The sequence below is a fragment of the Cherax quadricarinatus genome, chromosome 97, assembly GCF_038502225.1.
Source record: "Cherax quadricarinatus isolate ZL_2023a chromosome 97, ASM3850222v1, whole genome shotgun sequence".
Lineage (NCBI taxonomy): Eukaryota > Metazoa > Arthropoda > Malacostraca > Decapoda > Parastacidae > Cherax > Cherax quadricarinatus.
In genome coordinates this window covers 1,241,155-1,261,135 of record NC_091388.1, presented here as the reverse complement: position 1 = coordinate 1,261,135, position 19,981 = coordinate 1,241,155, and the positions used below count along the sequence as shown (strand labels likewise).

General features: G+C 44.2%; 2 protein-coding genes and 1 long non-coding RNA gene across 7 annotated transcripts in view; 2 read left to right on the top strand and 1 right to left on the bottom strand.

The window, feature by feature from the left end:
• LOC128704971 (PR domain zinc finger protein 1-like) overlaps window positions 1-2,468 on the top strand; it is a 114,284-nt gene extending 111,816 nt beyond the window's left edge. For 4 of the 5 annotated variants that reach the window (XM_070105113.1, XM_070105114.1, XM_070105111.1 and 1 more), the window contains one exon: window positions 142-2,468. In XM_070105113.1, the coding sequence (XP_069961214.1) occupies window positions 142-380 (239 nt within the window). In that variant the 3' untranslated portion in view covers window positions 381-2,468. The remainder of the gene's footprint in view (window positions 1-141) is intronic. The other variant, XR_011394742.1, reaches the window with a different exon arrangement.
• An 8,064-nt stretch (window positions 2,469-10,532) lies between these two features.
• LOC138855499 (uncharacterized) lies at window positions 10,533-11,550 on the top strand. Its single transcript, XR_011394741.1, has 3 exons — window positions 10,533-11,152; window positions 11,282-11,404; window positions 11,441-11,550. It is a non-coding gene; the product is annotated as an uncharacterized lncRNA (long non-coding RNA).
• LOC128704970 (uncharacterized) lies at window positions 10,927-16,383 on the bottom strand (the record flags this gene model as incomplete). The annotated part of the gene is given in 1 exon segment (XM_070105110.1): window positions 10,927-16,383. A coding segment is annotated over 1 exon segment (2,134 nt), but the record flags the coding sequence as incomplete, so codon positions are not given.
• Between the last annotated feature and the right edge of the window lie 3,598 nt (window positions 16,384-19,981).

The following is a 19,981-nucleotide window of genomic DNA, read 5'->3' as shown; positions in this document are numbered from 1 at the left end:
TAATTCTCGTAATACTTAATTATAGCTTTCCTAATGGTCTAAAGCTTATTAGAAATTAAAAAAATCATTATCTGCCTTAATAAGACTAAATTTCTATTGTATAAACTGGAAGTATCTGAATTTTCCTTTTCTCTTGTACAGGAAGCAGTCTGGACACTGTGGACACAAACAGTATGGATGGCTTACAGACGTCTCCTGGACACGACCTACACGACCCCAGTGACTACGACCCTAAGAGTCCCACTTACATGATCCCGGAGGAGCTGATCAAACACTCTCAGGAGGAATTCAAGTCGTTCACCCCTGAGATCAAGTGCGAGTCTGACACCAGAGCCTCAGTCATTGAGTCTTCGGCTCAACACGCTATTGAGTGCACTTAGAATTTTGACACAAAGTGACCTAGCTTCACCTCGTCACTTTGGTCTTCAACGATTGAGGTGAAATCTCATGGAAGACAGATCACGGAACACACAGCAAGTCCTGAAACGTTCCGTGAGTTGTGAGTTCTCATGGAATACAAATGGCAGTGTTTACCTCTGGAGTTCCAGGAGGTCTTACTCATCCCAGTGCTCACGAAATGAAAAATGAAAATACACGGGAGAAGCTTTGGTGAGGACCAATGGCGACTAAGATAGGCAAGAAACGTCATCTGCTGGACAAGACGAAGTGTTTACCTGGAGTTTACCTGGAGAGAGTTCCGGGGGTCAACGCCCCCGCGGTCCAGTCTGTGACCAGGCCGCGTCCAGTCAGAGGAGTCCATGGCCACATTACTCCAGTTTAAAAGCCACTAGAAGGGCTTTCTAAGCACCGATCTAGCTGGGTTTTCTGTACCACCAGACCACATCACTCCCGCATATTAATTCCACTAACGGCATTATTTTATTTTGAATATTTATTAATAATATAACATTCATTGACCGTGGCATTTATCACAAGAGTTGTTTTGGTCACTGTCCAGGTCACCAGGGTCACTGTCCAGGCCGCTAGGGTCACTGTCCAGGCCACCAGGGTCACTGTCCAGGCCGCTAGGGTCACTGTCCAGGCCACCAGGGTCACTGTCGAGGCCGCTAGGGTCACTGTCCAGGGCCCCATGAGGTCACTATACACAGAAGTATCTCATACTCATAAATGCTGATAAACTTATTAACTAAACATCAGTGACTACTGAGAAACATCAATAACTTGAGGTCAACATTTTGACTACCTCTGGTGACCTTATCTTACCGTCCATAGTGGTTACTGGGGATACCCATTATGTCTGGGTATCAGTACCCACTCTCAGGAGTTGACAATCAACCCATGGAAGGAATACAGAAATATTCAACTATTCCCAACACAAACATGATTCTGTCAATCGCTGTCTTGTGGTGGGCGACCCACTATTGTGCCCACTGTGCCCACTGGGAGTGGAAAAATACCCACACCTGCCCATGTGCCTCTAATAAAAACCTCAATGTATAAAGTGTAAAGTTCAAATTTATGTATATAAATGTATATACTTAATTTATTATCTACCAATTGGAAATCAAGAATGACTGTGATTTATATGAGGTATAAACTGAATCAGGATTGTGTGTGTGTATATATATATATATATATATATATATATATATATATATATATATATATATATATATATATATATATATAGTCTGCTGAAAATAGTTATTACCAGTGGTATGAACCAGGTATTTAATACCATCAGGTTGAGAATAATTGAACGTGTGCGCTAACATTTGAGAGTTCTGGGACAGAACTCGGTCCTGGTACTTTTTCTCGCAGCAGTCAAGACAGTCCTGGGACTGTAATTCTCCTCAACAAATTGTCTTAAATGTTTAGTGATGGTAAATTTCCTGGCTGATTTCCCCTGCCTGTCTTCCCACCGACTTTATCACATGTCTTGTTAGTTAACTTACGTACGTGGATAACTAAGGCACATGTGCCTTAGTTATCCATATTTCGCCTATATAACTGGCATCTTCAGGCGTTTTTTGGGGAATTTTGGCACTGGAGAGAGAAGAAGTAATTTAACGTGTTCAGACTCTTCTATCTCTACTGTTGTATTCACTTATACTCGACCGAAGAAGACTGTGAAGTCAGAAGATTTACCCAGTAAGATATCCAAGTGTTGCACATGTCTTGTACACGTGTCTTGTACACGTGTCTTGTACACGCGTCTTGTACACGCGTCTTGTACACGTGTCTTGTACACGCGTCTTGTACACGCGTCTTGTACACGCGTCTTGTACACGTGTCTTGTACACGCGTCTTGTACACGTGTCTTGTACACGCGTCTTGTACACGCGTCTTGTACACGCGTCTTGTACACGTGTCTTGTACACGTGTCTTGTACACGCGTCTTGTACACGCGTCTTTCTCATCAGCTTGTCGGTATTTTGTACCAGCAGTAAAACCTTCTACACACACACACACACACACACACACACACACATACACATACACACACACACACAGGCCAGGAGCTACACAACCACAATACACACACACACACACACACACACATACACATACACACACACACACACACACACACACACACACACACACAGGCCAGGAGCTATGAATAGACCACTGCAACCACAATTAGGTGAGTACACATACACACACACACACACACACACACACACACACACACACACACACACGTAAAGTATAAGTGCATGTGATCTCAACCCCTATATTTTCTCCTTCATGAGTTCCTTTAACCTGAAAAAATACTTTGATGCAAGTTAAAATTATTCCAAACTGTTTGTACAAATGAGTTTTTTCTTATATTAATAATTGTAACTATGAATGCCATTTTCTTATATTAATAACTGTAATTATGAATGCCATTTGATAGAGTATTGTAAAAAAATTATTTACTCTAGTTCCTCATTGATAAATTAAAATAGATTATTTTCGTATATTCATTCTTTCTCTTTAGAAAACATTGTTAGAAATATATATAAATATATATATCCTTCCTCTCAGATATATATTATCTTTATCTTCTTCCCTCAAGTAAAAAAAACATTCATTATTAATTTATATTATTTATTTTTGTACGCATTCCCATCGTCCATCGCATTACAAATCCTGCTCATTGTGGTTGGCATTAGAAAGTGCAAAAAAATAGAAAAAAACAGAGTTAAGAATTGCACATCATCAGTATTAAGAGTGTGATTGTTAAGGTGCAAAGTTGTCTTCAGTGCTTGGCTGGCCGGTGTCCCGTACTGTCAAACTTCCACAAGTTGGTCCTTCGAACCGGATACAGTGATATGTGGTAATAGACGGCATTCGTAGAGTTCTTTACGGAGTTAAATATCAATAATCTGGGTTTGCCTACATAACTCCTTGCACAGAAGACTGTCTCTGCTGTGACAAACTGACTCTGGTGTAATGGAGACTGTCACTGGTGCAACAGACTGTGATGTAACAGACTCTGGTATGATACTGATACAATGGAGACTGACAGATACTGTCACTAACATGACAGACTGACATTTGTGTTACAGAAACAGTGGTGTTACAGAGACAATGGTGCCTCAGAGACAGTAGTGTTATGAACACAATGGTATTACAGAAATGGTAGTGTCACGAAGACTGGTGTTACGAAAACAAAGGCGTTACAAAGACAGTGGTGTTACAAAGACAGTGGAGACACAAAGACAGTTGTGACACAAAGACAGTTGTGACACAGAGACAGTAGTGACAAAGACAGTGTTACAAAGACAGTGGTGTCACAGAGACAGTAGTGACACAGACACAGTGGTGTCATGTGACACAGTGGTGTCATGTGACACAGTGGTGTCATGTGACACAGTGGTGTCATGTGACACAGTGGTGTCATGTGACACTCCAGCCAGCACTCTCCTATGCACTATTTCTAGTAAAACTTCAAATATCATATTGATATTATGAGGTTTCAATTGAAGGCAGCAGCCCACACTGTCTATAACAAAGGGTTCTTGATCCAAGGAACTGGAGCTACCCACACTGTGTATAACAGATATTGTAATAAATTAAAAAAAATATATTTTCTATTCTTTTTATCCTTCATTCTTCAATAGCCTCCCAAGTGCTCTTGATTCAAGGAAAGGGAGCTGCTCTACCCTTTCCTCGGATCAAATCAATGTAGCCATGATTCCCAAGGGTTAGAAAGTGGCTAGTTTCATCTGCTCAGTTCAAGGTATGGTCATTATAGGCCAAGGTCAGGTCAAGGTAAGGTCAACGTTAGATCAAGACCCAGTCAAGGCCACGTCAGGTCGAGGTAAGATTAGGTCAGGGTAAGGTTAAGTTAGGTTAGGTCAAGGTAATATTAAGTTAGGTAAGCTAGGATAGGTCAAGGTAAGGTTAGGTTAAGTTAAGTTAGGTTAGGTCAAGGTTAGGTTAAGTTAGGCTAGGTCAACGTAAGGTTTGGTTAAGTTAGGCAAGGTCAAGGTAAGGTTAAGTTAGGCTAGGTCAAGGTAAGATTAAGTTAGGTTAGGTCAAGGTAAGGTTAGGTGAAGTTAGGTCACGATAAGGCTAGGTTAAGTTAGGTTAGGTCACAATAAGGCTAGGTTAAGTTAGGTTAGGTCACAATAAGGCTAGGTTAAGTTAGGTTAGGTCACAATAAGGCTAGGTTAAGTTAGGTTAGGTCACAATAAGGCTAGGTTAAGTTAGGTTAGGTCACAATAAGGCTAGGTTAAGTTAGGTTAGGTCACGGTAAGGCTAGGTTAAGTTAGGTTAGGTCACAATAAGGCTAGGTTAAGTTAGGTTAGGTCACGGTAAGGCTAGGTTAAGTTAGATTAGGGCACGGTAAAGTTAGGTTAAGTTAGGTTAGGTCACGGTAAAGCTAGATAAAGGGGGCTGTAGGGCAATTTTCCGCGCGCTCTCAAAAAAATCGAAAAATTATGGAAATTGAGTTATTTATACCGAAAAATAGCTAAACTCTTTGGCAACACAATGGTACCAGAAACAATGTTCTACGATGTTTCTACAATAAATTATAATCATTTATATCAGGTATGGTGACGGTGATATGGGTAGCGAGTCTGCTCACAGCCCATATATATTTTGGAATTTTTTCCTTGTTTTTTATTGCTTTTTCTTGCATTATTTTTTTAATATAATAAATGACTATTTGGCATCATAAAACAGTAGGCGGAGCTTATCCGTAGAGTGCCAGCCAATCAGGAACCATCTGGGAACACTCGGCCATATTCCCGCTCCAGAGAGCCAGGAGAAATCACTTCATTATTATGCTTATATCAGCTTATATATCAACTCTACGACTTATTTATCTATCAGAATTGATCTAATATGATATAATAAACACTATAAATAACATACAAACATGTTATATACTCTAGACTGAATAAAATAAGCCATAATATGGCGAGAGACCATTGGTAATATTTCGATATAAATGAGTGAATCCTCTCATGTCGTCTCCATGTCGTATTCTTTGGTCTCTAAGTAAGAGAAAACGGTGTTTTGAAGAGGATAACTGCACTAGAACACCAGTTCACTAAGAAATACACCCAAACAAACGCGATTTTCGCGAAAAAAAAAAAAAAAATCAAGACGGCGGGCCGGCCGGCGTTCCAGGCCAATATCTCTTCCTTTATTACTTAATTAAATGGAATGATATTCACAGAAATTGTAAAATAATGATTTCTCTATTTACTAATGGTATATTTTGGGAAATATTCCAATTATTTTGGGATTTATGTGGGAGTAAAGGGCAGATATTTTGCAACATTCCAAGAACAAAAAAAATTTATTTTTTTTGTGAAATAAATATAGGTTATTTAGAGGAAACTAATCCATGAGGAATTTTTATAAGCATTGTTCTCTCGGCATTAAGTGTCCAAACAACCTTACGTCGTCCCATATAGGAATAAATTCTGACACAAGGGCATTTTCAGTAAATCAGTCCTTTTTCAGTCTTTTCTCAGTTGTTGTTTGAGGTAGATTTTTGATAAATATTTTCAAGTTAGAGTGAAAACACTTTGTCTTGTGCACCAAAACTGGAGGAAATCGAACGGTAAACAAAAGAACTACAATTTTTTGACCGACGGCCCCCTAAGTTAGATTAGGTCACGGTAAGGCTAGGTTAAGTTAGGTCACGGTAAGGCTAGGTTAAGTTAGGTTAGGTCACGGTAAGGCTAGGTTAAGTTAGGTTAGGTCACGGTAAGGCTAGGTTAAGTTAGGTTAGGTCACGGTAAGGCTAGGTTAAGTTAGATTAGGTCACGGTAAGGCTAGGTTAAGTTAGGTTAGGTCACGGTAAGGCTAGGTTAAGTTAGGTCAGGTCACGGTGAGGCTATGTTAAGTTAGGTCACGGTAAGGCTAGGTTAAGTTAGATTAGGTCACGGTAAGGTCACGGTAAGGCTAGGTTAAGTTAGGTCACGGTAAGGCTAGGTTAAGTTAGGTTAGGTCATGGTAAGGCTAGGTTAAGTTAGGTTAGGTCACGGTAAGGCTAGGTTAAGTTAAGTTAGGTCACGGTAAGGCTAGGTTAAGTTAGATTAGGTCACGGTAAGGCTAGGTTAAGTTAGATTAGGTCACGGTAAGGCTAGGTTAAGTTAGGTTAGGTCACGGTAAGGCTAGGTTAAGTTAGGTTAGGTCACGGTAAGGCTAGGTTAAGTTAGATTAGGTCACGGTAAGGCTAGGTTAAGTTAGGTTAGGTCACGGTAAGGCTAGGTTAAGTTAGATTAGGTCACGGTAAGGCTAGGTTAAGTTAGATTAGGTCACGGTAAGGCTAGGTTAAGTTAGGTTAGGTCACGGTGAGGCTATGTTAAGTTAGGTTAGGTCAAGGTAAGTGTGTCACTCTACAAGTACGTGCCCGAGGAACTCTCCTCTCAGGAAAAACATGGAAGACACCCCTAAACTCCGCTTATCAGGCAGCCATGGGTGAAGCCTACTCAGATTCCCCAGTCAAATATGAAATTAATACAACCTACTGCTCTCACAGACTGGTAAGTAGGTAGAGGGAACCCAAAATTGGGATTACACAGCGCATGTGGAGGGGGGGATGGAAGGTATTTAGGCTCAATTCAGGGAATCTGAGCACAGACTCAAGAGCCCCTCACCAGCGTCAAGGAACCTCCCTTGAGAGGCCAAAATTAGACAGATTGATAGTTCCTAAGAAATTCTTTAGGAGCTCATTTGGGAATTACAAAAACTATAGAATATTAAGAGAGTTACACTGGACAAAAAATAAGGCAGGACGTGAAGAACTACATCCGCAGTTGTAGAGAATGTTAAAAGGTAGGTAAACCTCGACACTCCATTAAACCTGCACCACTTTATTCCATACCTGGAGTTGGAGAACCGTGTTATGAACCACACAAAGAGAACACGACTAGTGTTATGTTGGTGGGATCCACTAGAACACCAGCAGTACTGTACAGTGTTATAGTACCCATACCAGAACACTACCATAACCGCTGGTGTTCTCTTAATGAGTTCTGTAATCCCTATAATACAGTACTGCTAGTATTAATACCTATTTACTACCAGTACATGTACAAGGTATACCAGCACATGTACAAGGTATACAGATCATAGCTGACATCAGTGACATACTACTATATAGGAAGTCACTTGTTATGCTGAGCATTTCCCGCAAATTATGTCAGATTTGTTCCAGGATGTGACCCACACCAGTCCACTAACACCCAGGATGTGACCCACACCAGTCCACTAACACCCAGGATGTGACCCACACCAGTCCACTAACACCCAGGATGTTACCCACACCAGTCCACTAACACCCAGGATGTGACCCACACCAGTCTACTAACACCCAGGATGTGACCCACACCAGTCCACTAACACCCAGGATGTGACCCACACCAGCCCACTAACACCCAGGATGCGACCCACACCAGTCCACTAACACCCAGGATGCGACCCACACCAGTCCACTAACACCCAGGATGTGACCCACACCAGTCCACTAACACCCAGTATGTTACCCACACCAGTCCACTAACACCCAGGATGTGACCCACACCAGTCTACTAACACCCAGGATGTGACCCACACCAGTCCACTAACACCCAGGATGTGACCCACACCAGTCCACTAACACTCAGGATGTGACTCACACCAGTCCACTAACACCCAGGATGTGACCCACACCAGTCCACTAACACCCAGGATGTGACTCACACCAGTCCACTAACACCCAGGATGTGACCAACACCAGTCCACTAACACCCAGGATGTGACCCACACCAGTCCACTAACACTCAGGATGTGACCCACACCAGTCCACTAACACCCAGGATGTGACCCACACCAGTCCACTAACACCCAGGATGTGACCCACACCAAGCCACTAACACCCAGGATGTGACCCACACCAAGCCACTAACACCCAGGATGTGACCCACACCATTCCACTAACACCCAGGATGCCACCCACACCAGTCCACTAACACCCAGGATGTGACCCACACCAGTCCGCTAGCACCCAGGATGCCACCCACACCAGTCCACTAACACCCAGGATGTGACCCACACCAGTCCACTAGCACCCAGGATGCCACCCACACCAATCCACTAACACCCAGGATGCCACCCACACCAGTCCACTAGCATCCAGGATGCCACCCACACCAGTCCACTAACACCCAGGATGCCACCCACACCAGTCCACTAACACCCAGGATGCCACCCACACCAGTCCACTAACACCCAGGATGCCACCCACACCAGTCCACTAACACCCAGGATGCCACCCACACCAGTCAACTAACACCCAGGATGCCACCCACACCAATCCACTAACACCCAGAATGCCACCCACACCAATCCACTAACACCCAGGATGTGACCCACACCAGTCCACTAGCACCCAGGATGCCACCCACACCAATCCACTAACACCCAAGATGCGACCCACACCAGTCCACTAACACCCAGGATGCGACCCACACCAGTCCACTAACACCCAGGATGCCACCCACACCAATCCACTAACAACCAGGATGCCGCGCACACCTTTCCACTAACACCCAGGATACCACTCACACTAGTCCACTAACACCCAGGATGCCACCCACACCAATCCAATAACACCCAGAATGCCACCCGCAGCAGTCCAATAACACACAGGAGTCCACCCACACCATTCCACTAACACCCAGGATGCCACCCACACCAGTCCACTAACACCCAGGATGCCACCCACACTAGTCCACTAACACCCAGGATGCCACCCACACCGGTCCACTAACACCCAGGATGCCACCCACACCAGTCCACTAACTCCCAGGATGTCACCCACACCAGTCCACTAACACCCAGGATGCCACCCACACCAGTCCACTAACACCCAGGATGCCACCCACACCAGTCCACTAACACCCAGGATGCCTCCCACACCAGTCCACTAACTCCCAGGATGGCACCCACTCCAGTCCACTAACACTCAGGATGCCACCCACACCAGTGCACTAACTCCCAGGATGCTACCCATACTAGTCCACTAACACCCAGGATGCCACCCACACCAATCCACTAACACCCAGGATGCCACCCACACCAGTCCACTAACACCCAGGATGCCACCCACACCAGACCACTAACACCCAGGATGCCACCCACACCAATCCACTAACACCCAGGATGCCACCCACACCAGTCCACTAACACCCAGGATGCCACCCACACCAGTCCACTAACATCCAGGATGCCACCTACACCAGTCCACTAACACCCAGGATGCCACCCACACTAGTCCACTAACACCCAGGATGCCACCCACACCGGTCCACTAACACCCAGGATGCCACCCACACCAGTCCACTAACTCCCAGGATGCCACCCACACCAGTCCACTAACACAAAGGATGCCACCCACACCAGTCCACTAACACCCAGGATGCCACCCACACTAGTCCACTAACACCCAGGATGCCACCCACACAAGTTCACTAACACCCAGGATGACACCAACACCAGTCCACTAACACCCAGTATGCCACCCACACCAGTACACTAACACCCAGGATGCCACCCACACAAGTTCACTAACACACAGGATGCCACCCACTCAATTCCAATAACACCCAGTATGTCACCCACTTCAGTTCACTAACACACAGGATGCCCCCCACACCAGTCCACTAACTCCCAGGATGCCACCCACACCAGTGCACTAACACCCAGGATGCCACCCACACCAGTCCACTAACACCCAGGATGCCACCCACACCAGTCCACTAACACCCAGGATGCCACCCACACCAGTCCACTAACACCCAGGATGCCACCCACACTAGTCCACTAACACCCAGGATGCCACCCACACCAGTCCACTAACACCCAGGATGCCACCCACACCAGTCCACTAACTCCCAGGATGCCACCCACACCAGTCCACTAACACCCAGGATGCCACCCACACCAGTCCACTAACACCCAGGATGCCACCCACACCAGTCCACTAACACCAAGGATGCCACCCACACCAGTCCACTAACACCAAGGATGCCACCCACACCAGTCCACTAACACCCAGGATGCCACCCACACCAGTCCACTAACACCCAGGATGCCACCCACACCAGTCCACTAACACCCAGGATGCCACCCACACCAGTCCACTAACACCCAGGATGCCACCCACACCAGTCCACTAACACCCAGGATGCCACCCACACCAGTCCACTAACACCCAGGATGCCACCCCACACCAGTCCACTAACACCCAGGATGCCACCCACACCAGTCCACTAACACCCAGGATGCCACCCACACCAGTCCACTAACACCCAGGATGCCACCCACACCAGTGTAAAGAAGCACACCAAGTGTTCCTACCCTCGCAGGGTATCGAACCCGGCCCCTCAGCGTGTGAAGAGAACTAGTGACGGAGATCTTCCATAATAATTAAATTGTAAATTATTAAAAAAAGGGGAGAGAAAAAATATATTTTGATAAATATTTAATTACCTTAAATTTATATGTAAAATGTTTATAATGGGAAATTTAAATTATAAATCACTTTTATTAGTAATATAAATTAGTGAAAATTATAATTTTGATGAGTATATTGTTTAATGTGAGGGGTGGTGTAAGTCAGTGGTGTAAGTCAGTGGTGTTAGTGGTGTAAGTCAGTGGTGTTAGTGGTGTAAGTCAGTGGTGTAAGTCAGTGGTGGTGTAAGTCAGTGGTGGTGTAAGTCAGTGGTGTAAGTCAGTGGTGGTGTAAGTCAGTGGTGGTGTAAGTCAGTGGTGTAAGTCAGTGGTGTAAGTCAGTGGTGTTAGTGGTGTAAGTCACTGGTGTAAGTTAGTGGTGTAAGTCAGTGGTGTTAGTGGTGTAAGTCAGTGGTGTTAGTGGTGTAAGTCAGTGGTGTTAGTGGTGTAAGTCAGTGGTGTAAGTCAGTGGTGTTAGTGGTGTAAGTCAGTGGTGGTGTAAGTCTGTGGTGGTGTAAATCAGTGGTGTAAGTCAGTGGTGTAAGTCAGTGGTGTAAGTCAGTGGTGGTGTAAGTCAGTGGTGGTGTAAGTCAGTGGTGGTGTAAGTCAGTGGTGGTGTAAGTCAGTGGTGGTGTAAGTCAGTGGTGCTGTAAGTCAGTGGTGGTGTAAGTCAGTGGTGGTGTAAGTCACCACAGTGGCAGTGTAAGTGAACACAGTGGTGTGTCACAGTGTACGACAACACGGTGGTGTAAGTCAACACGGTGGTGGTGTAAGTCAACACGGTGGTGGTGTAAGTCAACACAGTAGTGGTGTAAGTCAACACAGTGGTGGTGTAAGTCAACACAGTGGTGGTCTAAGTCAACAGTGGTGGTGTAAGGCAACACAGTGGTGGTGTAAGTCAACACAGTGGTGGTGTAAGTCAACACAGTGGTGGTGTAAGTCAACACAGTGGTGGTGTAAGTCAACACAGTGGTGGTGTAAGTCCACACAGTGGTGGTGTAAGTCAACACAGTGATGGTGTAAGTCAGCACACTGGTGGTGTAAGTCCACACAGTGGTGGTGTAAGTCAACACAGTGAAGGTGGTGTAAGTCAACACAGTGGTGAAGTCCACACAGTGGTGGTGTAAGTCAACACAGTGGTGGTGTAAGTCACCACAGTGAAGGTGGTGTAAGTCAGCACAGTGGTGGTGTAAGTCCACACAGTGGTGGTGTAAGTCAACACAGTAGTTGTGTAAGTCCACACAGTGGTGGTGTAAGTCAACACAGTGGTGAAGTCCACACAGTGGTGGTGTAAGTCAACACAGTGGTGAAGTCCACACAGTGGTGGTGTAAGTCAACACAGTGGTGGTGTAAGTCAACACAGTAGTTGTGTAAGTCCACACAGTGGTGGTGTAAGTCAACACAGTGGTGAAGTCCACACAGTGGTGGTGTAAGTCAACACAGTGGTGAAATCCACACAGTGGTGGTGTAAGTCAACACAGTGGTGGTGTAAGTCAACACAGTAGTGGTGTAAGTCCACACAGTGGTGGTGTAAGTCAACACAGTGGTGGTGTAAGTCCACACAGTGGTGGTGTAAGTCAACACAGTGGTGGTGTAAGTCACCACAGTGAAGGTGGTGTAAGTCAACACAGTGGTGGTGTAAGTCCACACAGTGGTGGTGTAAGTCAACACAGTGGTGGTGTAAGTCAACACAGTGGTGGTGTAAGTCAACACAGTGGTGGTGTAAGTCAACACAGTAGTTGTGTAAGTCAACACAGTGAAGTTGGTGTAAGTCCACACAGTGGTGGTGTAAGTCAACACAGTGGTGGTGTAAGTCAACACAGTGGTGGTGTAAGTCAACACAGTGGTGGTGTAAGTCAACACAGTGGTGGTGTAAGTCAACACAGTGGTGGTGTAAGTCAGCACAGTGGTGAAGTCCACACAGTGGTGGTGTAAGTCAACACAGTGGTGGTGTAAGTCAACACAGTGGTGGTGTAAGTCAACACAGTGGTGGTGTAAGTCAACACAGTGGTGGTGTAAGTCAACAAAGTGGTGGTGTAAGTCCACACAGTGGTGGTGTAAGTCAAAACTGTATAATTGTATAACAACTCACTAAAATTCTTAAGTGATAAGATACATTTAAACCCGAGCTTTAAACCACTAAGACTGGTTTAACACGTGTTTTTAAGCATTTTCAGGGCTGGAAATGAGTGGATACAGGGTATCCCTGGATACAGAGGATGTATACCCTGAGAGGGTATACAAAGAGCTCACATTAATCTCTATTATAGGAGAAAAGGACTGTAATTTATTGGTTTAAAACCATACCATGGTGTAGTTGATAGGCTTGAAACCCCATTAACCAACGTTATCCATGGTATATACATCACTCGCATCTTCTCGTTCCGTCTTGGACCATTTGGCAAGTAAAAATGTCCCTCGTAAATGGTCTAAGTAGGGCCGAAATGTCGTTTTAAGTTCCTCTAGTTGTGGGTAATTTCTGCATTGTTCCAGTCATGGTATTGTGCCATTTGTACCTTATCCATGGTACACAGGCTGTGTCATGTATATCCTTCCATATCCTTCACTGTGTACCTGCCTAATGTATGATTATAAGCAATAGGAAGTCAACGTCTTTGTAAGAATGTACACAAGGTAAGCTTCCCACGGGAAGTTTACCTTGCCGGTATACCACAAGGTAGACTTTTTTATAAAGGTTTAAACTGACTTTTATCAAGACTGCTGGACTGACAACTCAAGGCTGAGGGACTGATTACCCCAGACTACTACTAGAAGGTTGAGGACTAACCACCTCATTACCTCTCCACTGTTTCCACAGTCTATATTTTGCTGACTGAAGAAACCTATAGAGCATGTGAAAAGTCTCCACAATGGAGATACGCAAGTGAAACACGTGAATCATCTCACTTATGTTTGTCAATACTGCACATAATTAATGCAACATAAACATATCGCCTACACAGTAGGCTTCTTCAGTCGAATACAGAGGCAGCAGAAGCAGTACAGATGTAGTTTTGAGGTAGATTAAGTGTTCAAAGATCATGATGAAGATCTCAAACGAAGACCGAGTCTTTGTTTACATTGTGTTTGTCTCCAGGTATATTTTCTCAAGTCAGTGACACGTCTACCGTGATGCTTCAGGATGTTGACGAGAGAGAGAGGCTTTCAGAAATCAGCCTACCCCTCAAGTGAGGTTCCGCGAGGCTCGTGAGGGGCTCTTGATCTATGGAATTGGATCTGTGCTCCTGTTTCCTGAATTAAGTCTGCATACCTTCCCATCCCTTCTCCCTATAGACGCTGTATAATCCTATGGGTTCAGCGCTCCCCCATGATTATAATAATCAGAAATCAGCCGATGTTCGCTGGCGTATCTTCTGTGCTTGTTGCAACATTTGCTGTTGCATGCACTTGAGCCACTCTTGCTTGATGGCTGGGCTGGCAACCCTAAACTCACATGTAACAGGTTCTCTCCCTCCACCCTGACGAACTTCTAACTTGAAGACCACGTCGGAGTTGGTAGGAGGTCCCAGGTTGACCTGATCCAGCCATATATCCCAAGCATATTCATAAAAGGGAGGCTTGGGCTTGGTTAGCAGGATAATATTCTCAAAGAGCAACGCTAAGTATAGTCCTCCACGAAGTTCTTTCTTGCGAGTCTTCACTTCCATTCTGTCGTGACGGAGGATATTCCCGCTTCTGTAGAAATCTATTCTAGCATTGCTGATGGCATCTGTCAGGAGTCGTATCTGAGCCTTCTTTACGTAGGTTTTAAAATGGTCTAGAATCTTTTGGGCTGACTCTTTAAGGTCTGGGTATCTACATAACTGTTGTAGCCATATCAAGTAAAAGGTCAAATGTTGAACTGGTGAGATGTAGAGGCGAGTCTCAGAGGAATTAAACTGTGAAATTACTTGACTACGAACTACAAGATAATCGACGTAGATACTGAACGAGTCAATATTTTCAAAGAATAATCTGAAAATATTATATATATTGAGTGATCTATCTAGATATGGAAGGAGAATCTTGCTGTGTAATTGGTATAATTTTTCTAAAAGGGAGCAAAGTGTCTCAGGAGGCAGTATGGCCTCGGGGTTCAAGAGAGAGGACAGCTGGCGTACGTAAGCTTTCTCCTCGAGAAACATCTCTAGGCAAGACTCTTCAACAGATGATAATTTTGGAATCTCATTCACAAAGTCCTGTTGTACCATGGCCGAGGACAAGTGTGGGTACTCAGAGAAGAGGTACAATGGGAACATCTGCGAGTGAACTTGCGTAGAGAAGGTATCACTTTGTTTACCTTCTCTCTGACTAGATGTATCGTTGCGAGGTATTATTTTATGTAGCCCCTTAACCCACTCATCTCTTAGGAACGTGGATTTTGCTTTGAACCTCATGGTAACCAGTTGATGTTGTCCCTCTGTGAAAGCGTGGAGTACTAGCTCCTGGTCCCCTGCGCTCTCTACGGCCTCTAACCGCTCCGCCCTATAATGAGTTTTGTACTTAAAATAATCCATCTTTGACGATGTAATAACCAGCAAGTGTTCAAATAATATTATATTATATTTTTTCTTCTGAAGTGAGCCACCACCGAGACAGAGAAGCTCTCCTAACTGCAAGACTTCCCCACCTAGTCTAAGATCAAGTGGACTATTAACTACTGTAGCAACAGTCATGATAGTGTTGGCTTCTCGCTTCAGCTGATTCAGGTAGTCTCGGGCAGACTCCAAGTCAACTTTCTCTTTCTCCGAAGCTCCGTTTTTAAAAGTATCCAGCATCATCACGTAAAAGTTGATCCTCATAGACGGCTTCAGTAAGTTCCTCTTAAGATGAGGGAAATGCTCCTCGAAGTAAGCCGAATATCGACTAAAATCTCTAAGGGCATTTGGAGTCATGATCATACAACGACTGTACAGCTGGAATTGGTCATTTGTAAACACCTGCGATAACTCAGCTGCGTTGCCACCTGTTGCTTTAATTAAACCATGTAACGCAATCTGGAACTGATACAATGTTTCCATATGTAGAAAGAATACATCTAGATGCTGGCGAATATGTGGAGGAGTTACGGAACACATCATGTTATAGTTACTTAACATGTCGTGGAGACAATTAAGATACTCATTATCGTTTGCTAGTAAATAGGAGAAGTGGTCAGTGCATTTGTCTGCTTCTCCTGAGGAATGGCGTATTAGGGTAAGTCTGTTGGTAAAACACTGGAGGACACCACAGCCGCTGTCTGTTGAGTACACAGAGGTGCTGCGTGATACTGTGCTGTGCTCACCACTCTCCTGTGTGGAACACAGACTATCTCTGGGGTACAAAGAACACTTTGTCTGACGACCCGAAGAGTTTCCAACACTGCTGCCGTTGATGCTGTTGATGCTGTTGATCCTGCTGCTGCTGTTGCTGCTGCTGCTGTTGATCCTGCTGCTGCTGTTGCTTGATATTGACTGACTCGGGTCATCCTCTCTGAAAACATAAGAATAATTCACCTACAAAATAACTTTACACACAGTCACTCCTGCAGTGAATACATGCACACATATATTTCAAAACATTTCACGGAACGGGTAAGGTTTGAACCCATGGCAAGTAAGTCCTAAAACTCACAGGCCAGTGCGTTAACCACTGGGCCAGCTGCCTCTAATAATATTCACTCCAGAACAACAGATATTAATGCCTACAAATAAAGCCCCCAACAGTAAGACAACATTTGTATTGGGAAATACACAGTGTCTAAATATACAGTCTAAATACACAGCATCTAAAACCATCAACAAAATACGTTCCATCAGTGGACTGCTCACAGAGTCCATGCAATGTTTCCAGCTCAAAGAGATCACACAAAGGAACACTTTGACAAAGAAATATGGATCTCAGGATATAATTTATTTAGATGTAACTGAAAGAAAAGGCAACAGGGGAGGGTTGGCCTGTATGTCAGAGTCGCTCATTTGCTCAGAATTACTAAATACCACAAATGATGTAGTTAAAGTTTTGGTAGTAAAGATTGAAAACCAAAACTTCGTCTTTGTGGTTGTATACAAGCCAGCAGATACAACTTCGTGTTTGTGGTTGTAAACAAGCCAGCAGATACAACTTCGTGTTTGTGGTTGTATACAAGCCAGCAGATACAACTTCGTCTTTGTGGTTGTATACAAGCCAGCAGATACAACTTCGTCTTTGTGGTTGTATACAAGCCAGCAGATACAACTTCGTCTTTGTGGTTGTAAACAAGCCAGCAGATACAACTTCGTCTTTGTGGTTGTATACAAGCCAGCAGATACAACTTCGTCTTTGTGGTTGTATACAAGCCAGCAGATACAACTTCGTCTTTGTGGTTGTATACAAGCCAGCAGATACAACTTCCCAACATTTCAAGGAACAGCACATGAAAACTGACTACTGTCTGGAAAATCTTTCAATCCCAGACCCAAATATTTTGTTGCTGGGCGATTTCATTTTAAAAGACCTAAGATGGAGGAATGTAGCAAATAATGTTTTAGAAGCGATAACCCCAGGAGGCAGCACAGATGAAAATTCACACATACATGAGCTATTAAATCTCTGTATCAAATTCACGTTAAACTGGAAAATACAGCCAACAAGACTGGACCTCATCACCAAAAGTGATCTGATACGGAATATGAAGTATCACAACATAACTGAGGTACAGACATGTATGCACAGGGCTCCTGACCAACAAAATGTGATCAGTCGTAAGAGTGTCTTCACAAAATTCAACTTCAATAACAAAAATCATACAGTGGGATCAAATTAACCATGTCCTAACTGAAACAAACTGGGAAGATATACTAAATAACATGATCCGAACCTTTGCCTAGAAAGAATTAACTCTGTGGCTCTTGAGGTCTGCTCAAGGCATATTTCCCTAAGACAAAAATAGAAGATGTGAACTTGAAAGAGAGAGACGCTTCCTATACAGGCGAAGACGAAAAATCACAGAGCTGCTGAGGCACTGATCAGAGAAATGGAAATCATCGAACTTAAACTTAAGGAATCTTACACGAGACAAAAAAACTCAGAGCCTAAAGACATCAATGAAACTGAAAACCCAAAATATTTCTTTTCATATGCCAAATCTAATCCAAAACATCCAGTATTGGACCCCTGCTTAGACGAGACGACAACAAAGAAATGAGTGAACTAAAAGTCCAATATGATTCAGTGTTCAGTGAGCCGTTAATCACACAATCTAAAGAAAATTTTTATGACCGATATTCAAAATTTGGCTAATTCCAGAATTTCCGATATTATCCTAACACAACAGGACTTTGAAAAAAGCAATAAATGACATGCTCATGCACTCTGCCCCAGACCCAGACTCATAGAACTCCGTGTTCATTAAGAACTGCAAGAAACCTCTCACATGGCTTAAATATTATATGGAGAGGGAGCATGGACACACGGGGGTCGTCCCACACTCACTAAAAACAACAGACATTGCCCCACTTCACAAAGGTGGTAAAGCAAATGCAAAAAACTATAGAACTATAGACCTATAGCACTAACATCTCACATCAAAAAAAAATATTTTAAAGGGTTCTAAGATACAACTTGGATACCCAACAATTGCACAACCCAGGGTAGCAAAGGTTTAGAGAAGGTCGCTCCTGCCTCTCAACTTCTGGACCAATATGACATGGCCTTGGATGGTCGCTCATGCCTCTCATAACTACTGTACCATTATGACATGGAGTTGGATGGTCGCTCATGCCTCTCATAACTACTGTACCATTATGACATGGCCTTGGATGGTCGCTCCTGCCTCTCATAACTACTGTACCATTATGCCATGGCCATGGATGGTCGCTCCTGCCTCTCATAACTACTGTACCATTATGACATGGCCATGGATGGTCGCTCCTGCCTCTCATAACTACTGGACCATTATGACATGGCCTTGGATGATCCTTCCTGCCTATCCAAACTACTGGACCACTATGACATGGTCTTGGATGGTCTGCAGGACGAACAGAATGCACATGTAGTGTACAAAGAGTTTGTAAAAGCCTCCGACAACAACGATTACAGAATACTAGCACACAAAATACGTGATAAAGGAATAGCAGGAAAAGTTGGTAGATGGACCTTTAACTTCATAAAAAATAGAGTAATAGTAAACAGAGTTAAATTCAGTGGCGGGTACAGTGTTCCACAAGGTACAGTACTGGCTCCCAGTGTTCCACAAGGTACAATACTGGCTCCCAGTGTTCCACAAGGCACAGTACTGGCTCCCAGTGTTCCACAAGGTACAGTACTGGCTCCCAGTGTTCCACAAGATACAGTACTGGCTCCCAGTGTTCCACAAGGTACAGTACTGGCTCCCAGTGTTCCACAAGGTACAGTACTGGCTATCAGTGTTTCACAAGGTACAGTACTGGCTCCCAGTGTTCCACAAGGTACAGTACTGGCTCCCAGTGTTCCACAAGGTACAGTACTGGCTCCCAGTGTTCCACAAGGTACGGTACTGGCTCACAGTGTTCCACAAGGTACAGTACTGGCTCCCAGTGTTCCAGAAGGTACAGTACTGGCTCCCAGTATTCCACAAGGTACAGTACTGGCTCCCAGTGTTCCACAAGGTACAGTACTGGCTCCCAGTGTTCCACAAGGTACAATACTGGCTCCCAGTGTTCCACAAGGCACAGTACTGGCTCTTAGTGTTCCACAAGGTACAGTACTGGCTCCCAGTGTTCCACAAGGCACAGTACTCGCTCCCAGTGTTTCACAAGGTACAATACTGGCTCCCAGTGTTCCACAAGGTACACTACTGGCTCCCAGTGTTCCACAAGGTACAGTACTGGCTCCCAGTGTTCCACAAGGTACAATACAGAACACATGACCATAACACAAGGCACAGATCACTCTTTGATGTTCCTCGTGTCCATCTCACACTATGCAAAAACTCAATGCACATAAAAGGCCCTAAAATCTGGAATTCATTACCTGTAAATATAAAAGAAACACTACCTGTTTATAAATTCAAGTCTCTTCTCAAAGATCACTTACTCACGCAAAACCAAATAAATACTGAATAACTGAACCTTAT